This window comes from Phyllobates terribilis, unplaced genomic scaffold (genome assembly GCF_046119375.1).
Source record: "Phyllobates terribilis strain yellow unplaced genomic scaffold, ASM4611937v1 Scaffold_5__5_contigs__length_657084704, whole genome shotgun sequence".
NCBI classification, from domain to species: Eukaryota; Metazoa; Chordata; class Amphibia; order Anura; family Dendrobatidae; genus Phyllobates; species Phyllobates terribilis.
Window position 1 is genome coordinate 118,749,954 of NW_027362765.1, and position 14,350 is coordinate 118,764,303.

The 14,350-nt window shown below is 48.2% G+C and overlaps 1 protein-coding gene across 1 annotated transcript in view; it reads left to right on the forward strand.

Moving 5' to 3' along the window:
* Positions 1 to 14,350, forward strand: part of LOC141270933 (bactericidal permeability-increasing protein-like) — a 38,194-nt gene that overhangs the window by 5,142 nt on the left and 18,702 nt on the right. Inside the window, exons 3-7 of the mRNA XM_073681029.1 lie at positions 6,734 to 6,848; positions 10,579 to 10,707; positions 10,928 to 11,083; positions 12,577 to 12,640; positions 12,713 to 12,773. Coding sequence (XP_073537130.1) covers positions 6,734 to 6,848; positions 10,579 to 10,707; positions 10,928 to 11,083; positions 12,577 to 12,640; positions 12,713 to 12,773 — 525 coding nt within the window. The remainder of the gene's footprint in view (positions 1 to 6,733; positions 6,849 to 10,578; positions 10,708 to 10,927; positions 11,084 to 12,576; positions 12,641 to 12,712; positions 12,774 to 14,350) is intronic.

Sequence of the window (14,350 nt, forward strand, 5' to 3'; positions counted from 1 at the left end):
TACAAGGGACAAATACCACTACACCATGACCAGACCACATATTACCACCACATAGTGACCGAATAATACTACATACAAGGGAGAAATACCATCACACCTTGACCAGACCAGATATTAACACCACATAGTGACCGAATAATACTACATACAAGGGAGAAATACCACCACGCCATGACCAGACCAGATATTAACAGCATATAGCGTCCAAATAATTCCCCATTGTTTCTCTCCCCCACCTCCATAATTGCTCTCCCCCATCCCCATCATTGCTCTCCCCCCACCTCCTCCATCATTGCTCCCTCCCATCCTAATCATTGCTCTCCCCCACATTCTCCAACATTGTCATATCTCCCCCACCTTCTCCATCATTGCCATATCTCCCCCCATCACCTCCATCATCATTGCCATATCTCCCCCCACCTGCTCCGTCATCATTGCCTTATCTCGCCCCACCTACTCCATCATCATTGCCATATCTCCCCCCACCTTCTCCATTATAATTGCCATATCTCCCCCACCTCCTCTATCACTAGTTCCATGTCATATCTCCCCCTACCTCCTCCATCACCATGCCATGCATATCTCCCCCACCTCCCCCATTGCCATGTCATATATCCCCCACCATGTCATATCTCCCCCCACTTCCTCAATCATCATTGCTCTCCCTCAAAAAAAAAAAAAAAAAAATTACCTCTCAGCACATTCCCCCGCAGCACTGTCCTCTGCTTCTTGCCCGGCATCTGTCTCCCTGACACATGCCCGCGCTGCATGATGACGTCATCAAGCAGCGCGAGCCTGTGTGAGGGAGGAAGCGCCGGGCAGGAAGCAGAGGTGAGGACGGATCCCTGCAGCTCCGCTGCCATTTTCCTCCTGTCGGCAGCAGAGCTGGAGGGATCGCTCCCTGCCCACTGCACAGGATAAGGGTAATCTGGCCATGGGCGACCATGTTAACCAGGGGCCCCTGTGCGTCCTGCTCGGGGGCCCGCTGAGGACCCAGGCCCACCGGAGAATTTTCTGATGTCCCGGTGCCCCAGTCCGACCCTGATTGTATACATTGTATTGTTTGGTTCTTTTTTTTATATAATTTTTGTATATTTTTTATAAACACTGCCTATCTTTCTGGATTAAATTTATAAATTTATAAATTTTAATAGCTCTGTTCCTCTTGCTCCGTAAATCGCACCCCTGAAGCCATATGCTACCTGTAACGGGTGTCCAGTTGGCCTGTATAAAAGATTGGTTGTGGCAGCTAGTATTTCTTTTTGTTCTTATGGCGTTGGCAGTGACCATACCATATATACATACGGTATATATATATTCCATGCGTTGGAATCGGAGGTGTATATACCATACGCTCACTGTAATTTCCCCAATGACCGGCCTAGTAGTGGAAGCAGCTTCGTCCAATTGCGTAATTGTCCTGACGATTTGAGGCTGCTTAGTTGCTTCTGACGCGCCCCCTGGGCCAGTGTTGTTGGGGATACCCGGAGCCGGATCAGATGGGGGTTGTAGTCTCCGAGTGGCTGTGACCCGGTCCGTGCCCAGGGTGTCAAACTCAGTGTGTGGCAGTCCTTATGATGTTACTAGATGTTCTTTTGTGTCGACTACGCCACCCGTTGAATTGCGGTCAGTACGGCCGCCGCTGCAGCAGGGTCCACTGAGGCTGGTGAGGTGTGTGCAGCTTAGGTAGTATAACCCCCAACGGGAGGGGTATAGCCTCAGGGGGTCAGTTGCAGAGGATGGGGGTTGTGGTGGTGCAGCGAGGATGGAAATGAGACTCAGAGTCGGGCTGTGCAGTTCAGGGTTTGTTTACTTACTGCAGTTGTTCTGGTCACTCCGGCCTTAAGTGACCACCCGAGCCGTGCTGCGTCCACCAGGTCCTGGACTCGGCCAACCCCCAGGTGATTCTGGAGCGTGGTCCTGAGCTCCCTTTCTGTCCTGTCCTCTTCTCTGGCCTTCCCCACCAGGGATCCACCTATGTCCTGCTCCCTCGGGCCTCTTGGTGGTAAACCCTTGTTTCTGGGTTCCCTGACCCTATTCCTGGTCTGCCTTCCGGGTGGATTTAGTGGGTGATCGTGGCAGATCGATCCTGCCCACGACCTCCGGTTCCTGGCTAAGGTGTGCTGTAGCCTCTGCCAGCTTGGGATCCGGTACCCTGTTGCCAACTCTTCACCCTCTGGTCTAATTTGGGCTCTTGGAGTTCCTTCTTTCTCCCCCTCTGGGTCTTTCTTTCTCCTCTCTCTCTCTCTTGGCCTTGGAGCTGCTCTTCTCCTCTGCTCTCTTCCTCTGCTCTGCTCTGACAAAAGACTGACAGACTGACCCTGATCTAAGATGGTTCCCACCTTATATACTCCCTCTATGTGTGAGCTCAGGTGACCAGCACCCAATGAGCTCCTAGCACTACCCAGACTGCTCCCCCTATCTGCCCCTACACTACTGGGATGTTCCACCCCCCTCCCACTCCAGCCAGGAACAGACTCTGTCGTACCTGCACATTTCTCTAGTGGGAGTACCATCGGTCTGTTCCTCGGAAATGGGATGTGTGTAGTGCATGCAGCTAACTGAGCTCAGTTCCACACTCCATCCTTACCCGGGAGTGGAATACCACACCTCTGGCTGAGGTGCAATACCCCTGTAGCAGCCGAATCCTCAGGGTGCTACATTCCCCCCTGGTAAATCACAGCACGCCCTCGGGCTGTAAGATACAAACATCCACAAACATACAATTTTTTTTTTCATAAACATATAAAACATATAAAACATCATATACATCATCAGCAGCAATAAACTTTTCATATAAACATTCTTGTTTCTGGTTCCTCCGGTCACGGTGCAACTTGTGACCGGGTAAAGTGCGACAGTCTCTCTTGGAATAAAACAGTTCTCTATAAAACCGGTGGGGGCGCTTTAGGAAGCGCAACTATATACAAGGGGATATGGCCGCTCTCAGTCCTCGGCCAGGTATTAGGGAGGATTGACCGCTCTCAGTCCTCGGTCAGTGGGAATAGGGACACACGGGATTAACAGTTCACTCTTGGCTGGTCCCAACGGGGACTATATTTTAACTAAGTAACAGTTTTTGGTACCCCGACGGGCAACTTTATACAGTCTCTCTCTACCGTACTCAACGACAGCGTCCTCCTGCTCTTTCTTGTTGGTTGGTTTCAGTTTCAGACCCGTCCGGGCACGTATGCTGGGCAAATAGATTTTCACCCAGGTGCGGCACTCTAGATGTTGAGGGCGCGTTGATGGTAGCGGCGCCCGGGTCGACCAGGCCTTGCGACCAGGCTTGGGGCACCCTAAAGGCAAAGGGCACCGTAAGAACAGCGGCGCCCGTGGTTACTCGGCCCTGCAGCCAGGCCGGTGGCTCCGCGGAGGTAGGGGGCACTGTTGGTATTGCGGCGCCCGGAGGTACTAGGCCTTGCGACCAGGCCGGTGGTATTTCCTGCTTGGCCACGCTCAGGGTCGAGGCGTGTGACGTCACAGGGGTCGCGGCCGCAGTTTCCGGTTGAGGCCTAGTCGGCGGCGGTGACGATGCAGCGACGGGCACGGCAGGGGGTACTTCGGGCTCTGCGACGGGGAGCTGGGGCAGGCACGCGGTTTCCCGGCTCGGGGTAGTGACGTCCCCTTTACCTGCCTCCATTCGTTCGGCTCCCTTCTCGGCGCCGTCTCCGGCCTTCAGTCCTCCTGCGCCATCCTCAGAGGCGGTCTGTCTCCTCGTCTCGGGTGGCGTGCTCCGCTGACGAGTCTCGGTCTGCTGGGCCATCTCTCGGCTCCACTCCGCCAACGTCTCTCGTTGCACCCGGGCCAACCTCTGTGCGAGGCCCTCCAGCGCGGTCTGTGCACACTCCCGGTCTCGGGGGAGCTGTGTTAGGATCTCCAGCAGGCCTTCTGGAGTGGCGACCTGCAACAGGCTCCTGACCACTGGGTCGGTGCTGCCTGGAGTGGCGGCCCGCATCAGGCTCCTGACCGTTGGGTCGGTGCTGCCTGGCTCTCCCTCCATCTCCGGGTAGGCTCTCTCTGGACTCTCTTCCAGACGTCTTGTCTCCGGGTGCGCTCTCTCCAGACTGCTCCAGGCGACACCCATCTTTGTTCTCTTCTTCTGTCTCCGCCCACATCGAGGGTGGTCCCGGGGCAACTTTGTGATTGTCAGTTCCAGGGGCAGTTCTCTCACGCTGATGGACACTTCCAGCATCACAGTCTCTGTTGGTGGGCGCAGTTTCCGCTTTTGGCGCCATTCTTCGACCTGGCCCACGATGGGAGGTGACCTCTTGCCACCCTCTGGCACGCCCATAATGGCGTCCGCTCTTCCAAGGCGGGAAATCTTTGGAAATGGCGGGAATCGTCTCCCAGTGGCGGGAAACTCCATGGATGGCGGGAAAAGGCTGCAAATGGCGGACACCCGGCGGGAAACGACCTGTGATGGGGTCCGTTGGCGGGGACCCTCCGGAACCGGCAGGAGACTTCTTTTTGAGGTAACGGTGAACTTTTCTTCAGGCACGCAGTACCCGGTTGTTGCGGGCACGTTATCCTGCCGACTACGCCAAAGTTGACGCGCCCCCTGGGCCAGTGTTGTTGGGGATACCCGGAGCCGGATCAGATGGGGGTTGTAGTCTCCGAGTGGCTGTGACCCGGTCCGTGCCCAGGGTGTCAAGCTCAGTGTGTGGCAGTCCTTATGATGTTACTAGATGTTCTTTTGTGTCGACTACGCCACCCGTTGAATTGCGGTCAGTACGGCCGCCGCTGCAGCAGGGTCCACTGAGGCTGGTGAGGTGTGTGCAGCTTAGGTAGTATAACCCCCAACGGGAGGGGTATAGCCTCAGGGGGTCAGTTGCAGAGGATGGGGGTTGTGGTGGTGCAGCGAGGATGGAAATGAGACTCAGAGTCGGGCTGTGCAGTTCAGGGTTTGTTTACTTACTGCAGTTGTTCTGGTCACTCCGGCCTTAAGTGACCACCCGAGCCGTGCTGCGTCCACCAGGTCCTGGACTCGGCCAACCCCCAGGTGATTCTGGAGCGTGGTCCTGAGCTCCCTTTCTGTCCTGTCCTCTTCTCTGGCCTTCCCCACCAGGGATCCACCTATGTCCGGCTCCCTCGGGCCTCTTGGTGGTAAACCCTTGTTTCTGGGTTCCCTGACCCTATTCCTGGTCTGCCTTCCGGGTGGATTTAGTGGGTGATCGTGGCAGATCGATCCTGCCCACGACCTCCGGTTCCTGGCTAAGGTGTGCTGTAGCCTCTGCCAGCTTGGGATCCGGTACCCTGTTGCCAACTCTTCACCCTCTGGTCTAATTTGGGCTCTTGGAGTTCCTTCTTTCTCCCCCTCTGGGTCTTTCTTTCTCCTCTCTCTCTCTCTTGGCCTTGGAGCTGCTCTTCTCCTCTGCTCTCTTCCTCTGCTCTGCTCTGACAAAAGACTGACAGACTGACCCTGATCTAAGATGGTTCCCACCTTATATACTCCCTCTATGTGTGAGCTCAGGTGACCAGCACCCAATGAGCTCCTAGCACTACCCAGACTGCTCCCCCTATCTGCCCCTACACTACTGGGATGTTCCACCCCCCTCCCACTCCAGCCAGGAACAGACTCTGTCGTACCTGCACATTTCTCTAGTGGGAGTACCATCGGTCTGTTCCTCGGAAATGGGATGTGTGTAGTGCATGCAGCTAACTGAGCTCAGTTCCACACTCCATCCTTACCCGGGAGTGGAATACCACACCTCTGGCTGAGGTGCAATACCCCTGTAGCAGCCGAATCCTCAGGGTGCTACACTTCCACTGAGAAACTGGTGACGGCGGTAGGATTTGTGTGACATCCTCAATGTTACCTGTGACAAACAGATGGCTAGCGGTGAGATCTACATGATCCTCCAGGTGTCCTCCGTGACACCGTTTAATATGTTAAGAAGCTCAACGTAGCCATTAAAATCAGATACAAAACGCATGATCTGGAGGTGATCCAATATTTATTTTTTGCGCACCTATAGACTTGAATGAGCGCGTCTCCTCCAGGATTACGGAAGCAACTAGTGCATCTCGCAATTTTTTTCACACAGACTTTTGGTCAGTACAAAAATAACTGTCATCTGAGCAGCCCTTAGTCCGTGTGCTGTCTGGGAGCTAGCCGATTTCAACACACGGCGGCACAAGTACGTATAATACGCTCGTCTGAAAGAGTCCATACGGCTGTGTTGGCTGAAAAATAAAAAAGTTATGGCTCTAAAAACAAAAGTGCAAAAAATAAAAAAATATCCAGTGATGAAAGGCATAAATGTGGCTATGCATTCTGATTTATAATAACCATATCGTCTCCATTTTGCTGCTGTTTCGATTTCTTTATCTCCAAATCGGCCACCACATAGCAATGGGGATCACTGTTAAAAGTCTGAACCTCGTCTCCTCTTCATCGTAGAGTCACATTTAATGCTGTAATGTCTCTTTAATCATACAGTATAACTGAAACTGTTTACACAGCTGAGTTTTGTTACAATGTATCAGTCTAGGTAGTCCATTCCCTCATGCCTTTCTTTGGCCGCCAAGATTCGGAATAGGCATTTGCCCCACCAGCACCTTTAACTGAACGTGAGGAACAATGCCTGGAAATGTAGAATAGTCACCCACCCATAAAATAAAATGGCGCTGTTCTATCAGGCAGCTCTATGCGGCCTCTGTCTTTCAGGTACAAAATGCGGCAACAGTAATGAGTTTCATGGCAGTTCTTGTACTTATTTTTGCTCCTCAGGTTGGCAGGTAGGGTTAAAGGAGATGCACAAGAGACTCGAAACCATTAAAATCCCTGACGTCAGCGGCTCCGTCTCTGTTGCCGTTCTTGGTCGGATTTCCTATTATGTCTCAGGGTAAGTTCTGGTGCGATGGACGGGGAATCACTCATCCTTATCCTTATAGGGACACACTGTGCCTGGTACCAGGCAGAGCTTGGCACAGGAATAGAGAATCCCATGCTCCGCTTCCTCAGGTGTCCACCATTCTTTAAAGTTGTAAAGTTAGTCGTAGCTATTTTTTTCTGGTACAGAGCTCAAAATACCCAGCAAAGATATAGTTCTACATGATAAAATCCTGTCTCCTTGCAGCCACCACAAGAGGGAGCTCCCTCCATGTCTTATTATTGAGTTCAACGTATAATTGTACATAGTAAGCTCCCCCTAGAGGTAGCTGCAGGTAGCCATAACTTTATCATGTAACTATTAGGTCAGGGGTGGGCAATTAATTTTCTCAAGGGGCTACATGATATGGTGACTGTAGTGGAGGGCTGAACCAACATGCTGACCTTAAATCTGTTTATTATTATTATTTTATATTAAATTATATCACTTAATATTGAGCAGACTTAAGGATGACTAGCTGCTATTGTTAACACATATGAGCATACGGCTTATTATAGCTTGTATTCTTACCTGTAGCAGCTAATAAAAACTATATGATTTACAGGTTTTTTTTTTAGAAAGTATATAAAAAGCAGTAAATCATACTGCTCCTGTTATTCAGCCTTTGTACCTTGATCAACAGCTTCCAGTACAATATGATGCCTCCACAGTCTCCACACAATATGATGTCCCTTCCAACAGTATGATGTCCCTACAAATCCCTCACACACAATGATATCATCACAAAGCACCACACACAAAATGATGTCCCCACAAAGTATTATGTCTCCGCACAGCCCCCCACTCAGAATGATGTCCCCAAATAACCCCTTTACACAGTATTATGTCTCCATACAGCCCCCCACTTAGAATAATGTTCCCAAACAGCCCTCTACACAGTACTATGTCCCCATACAGCCCCCTTACACAGTATTGTGTCCCCATACAGCCCCCCACTTAGAATAATGTCCCCAAACAGCCCTCTACACAGTATTATGTCCCCATACAGCCCGCTTACACAGTATTATGTTCCCATACAGCCCCCCACTTAAAATGATGTCCCCACACAGCCCCCTTACACAGTATTATGTTCCCATACAGCCCCCCACTTAAAATGATGTCCCCAAACAGCCCCTCTACACATTATTATGTCCCGACACAGCTCCCTTACACTATTATGTTCCCATACAGCCCCCTTACACAGTATTATGTCCCCATACAACCCCCCACTTAGAATAATGTCCCAAAACAGCCCTCTACACAGTATTATGTCCCCATACAGCCCCCTTTACGCAGTATCATGTCCCCATACAGCCCCCTTACACAGTATTATGTTCCCATACAGCCCTCTACACAGTACTATGTCCCCATACAGCCCCCTTACACAGTATTGTGTCCCCATACAGCCCCCCACTTAGAATAATGTCCCCAAACAGCCCTCTACACAGTATTATGTCCCCATACAGCCCGCTTATACAGTATTATGTTCCCATACAGCCCCCCACTTAAAATGATGTCCCCAAACAGCCCCTCTACACAGTATTATGTCCCCACACAGCCCCCTTACACAGTATTATGTTCCCATACAGCCCCCCACTTAAAATGATGTCCCCAAACAGCCCCTCTACACATTATTATGTCCTGACACAGCTCCCTTACACTATTATGTTCCCATACAGCCCCCTTACAGAGTATTATGTCCCCATACAATCCCCCACTTAGAATAATGTCCCAAAACAGCCCTCTACACAGTATTATGTCCCCATACAGCCCCCTTATGCAGTATTATGTCCCCATACTGCCCCTCACTTAGAATGATGTCCCCAAACAGCCCCTCTACACAATATTATGTCCCGACACAGCCCCCTTACACAGTGTTATGTCCCCATACAGCCCCCTTACACAGTATTATGTTCCCATACAGCCCTCTACACAGTATTATGTCCCCATACAGCCCGCTTACACAGTATTATGTCCCCATACAGCCCCCCACTTAGAATGATGTCCCCAAACAGCCCCTCTACACAGTATTATGTCCCCATACAGCCCTCTTGCACAGTATTATGTCCCCATACAGCCCCCCACTTAGAATAATGTCCCCAAACAGCCCTCTACACAGTATTATGTCCCCTCCCCATACAGCCCACTTACACAGTATTATGTCCCCATACAACCCGCTCTTAGAATGATGTCCCCAAACAGCCCCTCTACACAGTATTATGTCCCCACACAGCCTCCTTACACAGTATTATGTTCCCATACAGCCCCCCACTTAAAATGATGTCCCCAAACAGCCCCTCTACACATTATTATGTCTTGACACAGCTCCCTTACACTATTATGTTCCCATACAGCCCCCTTACACAGTATTATGTCCCCATACAATCCCCCACTTAGAATAATGTCCCAAAACAGCCCTCTACACAGTATTATATCCCCATACAGCCCCCTTACGCAGTATTATGTCCCCATACTGCCCCTCACTTAGAATGATGTCCCCAAACAGCCCCTCTACACAATATTATGTCCCGACACAGCCCCCTTACACAGTGTTATGTCCCCATACAGCCCCCTTACACAGTATTATGTTCCCATACAGCCCTCTACACAGTATTATGTCCCCATACAGCCCGCTTACACAGTATTATGTCCCCATACAGCCCCCCACTTAGAATGATGTCCCCAAACAGCCCCTCTACACAGTATTATGTCCCCATACAGCCCTCTTGCACAGTATTATGTCCCCATACAGCCCCCCACTTAGAATAATGTCCCCAAACAGCCCTCTACACAGTATTATGTCCCCTCCCCATACAACCCACTTACACAGTATTATGTCCCCATACAACCCGCTCTTAGAATGATGTCCCCAAACAGCCCCTCTACACAGTATTATGTCCCCACACAGCCCCCTACCACCATGCAGAATGTTGTTAAAAAAAAAAAAAAGATACTCATCTAATCCCTCTGGTCTGTGTTGTGTACTGGGGCACTGCTGGCATGATGTAGTGACACCATTACGCCTGCTGTTCTCTCAGATGCACAGGTTCAATGATACGTATAACAAGAAGCTGACAGCTTCCATTATATTCACTAGTATCATAGAAAGTGAGATGCCGGACGGAGAACGGCCACGTGGTGCGGCACGCATCTGCTCTCCTGGTCCTGTTTGGCTGTCCTTGTCCGAGGGCCACACTGGAACACCCAGGAGGCCACACTTTGCCCTGGTCTGTATTAGAGGATTTTTTGATGGTTGATTATAGGGGCCAAAAGATTTCACTCAACTGCAGCACAGGTTTAGCTTTTTTTTTAAATTCGACTGGCCCTATTATAGACAGTGGTGTTGTTGGGTGCTTTTGATGTTCATCATGGGACAGATCAGTTACAGCTATGAATTCTGTTTTTCTGCTCCTATAACGAACAGTTATACAGAGTTTATAGTGCAGGATTGAAACTAGCCATAGGCCATGGTCCCTTGCCGCAGAGATGGCTTTACGTCTGTGACATGACCCCATATGTTACAATGAAGGTGCTAACAGTCAGTGTTGTAGTCTCGTCTCTATGTTAGTGTGCCAGGTGTGAACAGTACCTTACAATACAGCAGTTTGAGATCTAACAGAAAACTGAATTCTGGAGAAGAACATGTAATGCAGCTGACCTGACTTGCCGCTTCACATTGTTTATGTCATTGCTTCTCCTGCAGTTTAAAGATACAGAACGTGGATCTCTCCTCTTCAGATATCTCATTCTCTCCCGACACCGGAGTTAAAGTCTCCATTAATGATGGGCAAATCCACATGACCGGACTCCTGTACATCCACACAGTTCTCTTGTAAGTGTTTAGGGGAAGGGAGAACTATAATGCCTGTAAGGTGGGGAAAAGATAGTAGCCAGGGGCTTCTCTTTTATTAAAAAAAATAATAATAATTTATTAATTATAACTAGTTCTGGAAATTTTGGGTGACTGACAAGCCACCATGACAGCAACATGATGTCAGCACCTGGCTTTCCCAAAGACAGAACTAAGAACAATTGGATATTCTTCTCCATAGTTCCGCATCCACCCAGCTGGAGCTCAGCGTCCAAGGTCTGACCCTCAGTGCAGTTCTGGGGATCACGTGTGACGACAACGGGCATGGAGCCGTATGGAACGCCGGGTGCTCCTCCGATGCCAGAGATGTCAACTTGTGGTTTCATGGAGGAGCTGGGTCAGTGAAAGATCTACTTACCTATCTATTATCTATCTATCTATCCATCATGGATACATGAACAGAGTGTTTTGCAGTTTGTAGGTCTTTTGCTGATACCTGCGGGTTCTTTCCTGCCTCTTTCAGGATTGCCAGTTGTGCTCCTGCCATAATTTTAACAGAACAGCTGCTCCTAGAGAGAGAAACAACAGTCCTGACGTTTCTCCATTTGTAGACCATTAATCTAATCATGAATTGATGTACAGCCAGGTCTTTAGCAATGCTCTATTGCATTTTTCAGATGTATGACTCCCTATAAGAGTTTGTGCACATTTATTTTTTTCGGCTGCATCTTTGCCATCTTTTGCATCGTTTTTGCTATGGATTTTTTTTATTTTATATATAATAAAATTGGGGGCTTGCCGCCTAAAGAATGGTCAGGTCACTTCTTTTAGCCGCTTCATGGCTTTCAAAGATAAAAGAAGTGAAAAAAGCCATAGCATGTGCACAGCAAGTCGTATTGACATTGCAGTGCAAATATCCATTCTGTTTGGCGTTATTTTTGCGGTTTTTCAGGTAGGTCCCAGGCAGAATCCGCCTGAAAAAGACATTGTGTGCACATATCCTAACTCCTTCTTGGGCTACATTACCCTGATAATTTTTTGGTGATTCTTTGATGCTGTATATTTTCAAAAAAATCTAAGTACCCTATTTTACTTAAAAAGGTGCAGAAAATCTGCAACATAAAAAACCCACCAAAAGCTCATCATGTGAACGTAGTCTTAAAGTGTTCAAAGAGCCCATTAACACGAGAAGATGATCATGTAAGCCATTGACAATACGATAGGAATAAATGATCTGCACCCAATGGCAGACAAGTATTTACTTTTAACAAGAAGCGTGTCATAGATCGTTGTACGATCATTTAACCTCTACATCAAACATCGTTTTCCAAGTTGACACTGGTAGATAATTGGGAAAGCACAAGCTATATCAAGCAAACAATTTCCATTTACATTGCACAATCAACAAATCTGCAGTGATTATTTCTTTAGTTCGCGTTTTTGCACGTATCGTTCTGTTCCTTGACCAATTTACCCTACAGATTTATCGTGAATGATGACTTGTAGGCGTTTGAATCTCAATGATTGTCTGCTTGTATAAATGGGTTTTTACTATTGTTTGCCTCGGGGCATTGTTCATGCTAATCTTTTTTTGAAAGAACAGATCTGCAGCAGTAAACAGGCTTTGTGTGCCTTTATTTAATGGTCAAAGCACCTGTAAAATCCATTCCACACTTGTAATTGAAAAACATTTTTCCGATTAATTAGAGAAGAAATGGTTGACAGGTTCACTTACTTTTCCTCTGTGAACTGTGGATGTGACTTAGATTGTATCCAAGTCACAATTACAAATAAACACAATCAGACCAATTTTTTGTAGTGATCAATGCATGAATATGGGTAGTTCCTAGGGATTCACTTACTTTTTCTTGAAACTTTACCTATCCACAGGTGGCTACTAAGCATGTTTAAAGGCTCAATAATGGGACCCATTCATGATGCTCTACGCACACGGGTAAGAACATGGATGTTCACGTCAGGGTCAGGGTAGGTGAGGAATTCTTCATGACTTCTTTGTTTCCTTTAGATTTGTCCCGAGTTTTCAAAAGCAGTTCAAAATATGGAGGAAATGCTGAGCAGCTTACCAGGTAACCAGTCTGCAATGACACCTACCTGTATAGTCCACTGCCCCAACTGATGTGCCCGCTCCAGTGCCCGCTCCGGGAAGGATGTCCTCCCATATTTCTATGTACTCGTGCCAGGGGCCCTATAGCAGAAGTTCTAATTGGGCCCCCTCACCCCCAAAAAAATAAATAAAATAATTGTCGGGGTCACAGAAGAGCAGATCTCACAACTTTCCATCCTTTACATACTAATTTTCCTCCTGCTGAAGTCTTAAATTCCTCTTTCATTGCCCCCATAAAGTATGTTGGCAACAAAAGTGCCTCCCAAACACAGTATGATATCCCCATGGTGAATTCCTGTCTAATTGCCCCCCCCCAAAAAAATTTTTTTTTTAAATAAATGTCGGGTTCACAGAAGAGCAGATCTCACAACTTTTCAGCCTTTACATAGTAATTTTCCTCCTGCTGAAGTCCCAGATTCTTCTTACATTGCCCCCAAAAATTATTATGCAAACAAAAAAAAGTGCCCCCCACAAACACAGTATGATACCCCCATGGTGAATTCCTCCACACGCACAGTATAATGACCCTACTGTTCCCCACCTCAACTCCCAAGGCAAAGTATGGTGACCCCCACACAGCCCTCCATGCAGTGTAATGGGCCTACATACAGTATAATGGCCCCCACACAGTATGATGGACCCACACAAACCTTCACACTGTATAATTGCTTGCATACAGTATAATGGACCCCCACATTTTATGAAGGCCCCACATAGCCTTTCATATAGTATAATTCTCCCCCCATAACCCTCCATATAGTATAATGCACTCCATATGGTCCTCCATAGAATATAATGCTCTCCCCATGGTCCTCCAGAACATATAGTGCACTCCCCATGGTACTCCATAAAATATAGTGCACCCTCCATGGTTCTCCATATAATAAAATGCTCTCCCCATGGTCCTCCATACAGTATAATGCACTCCCCTCATGGTCCTCTATACAAGTATAATGCACCCCCATAGGCCTCCATATAGTATAATGCACTCCATATGGTCCTCCATAGAATATAATGCTCTCCCCATGGTCCTCCAGAACATATAGTGCACTCCCCATGGTACTCCATAAAATATAGTGCACCCTCCATGGTTCTCCATATAATAAAATGCTCTCCCCATGGTCCTCCATACAGTATAATGCACTCCCCTCATGGTCCTCTATACAAGTATAATGCACCCCCATAGGCCTCCATATAGTATAATGCACCCCCATGGTACTCCACACAATATAATGCGCCCCCATGGTCCTCCACACACTATAATGCGCCCTCCTAGGTCCTCCATACAGTAGTATGCACCCCCATGGTCCTCCATACAATATAATGCCCCCCATGGACTTCCATACAATATAATGCCCCCCATGGTCCTCTATACAATATAATGCACCCCCACAATCTTCCATACAATATAATGCACCCCCACAATCTTCCATACAATATAATGCACCCCCACAATCTTCCATACAATATAATGCACCCGCAATGGTCCTCCATACTCTATTATGGCCACCAGTCACTGATTAAAAAAGAAAATACAAA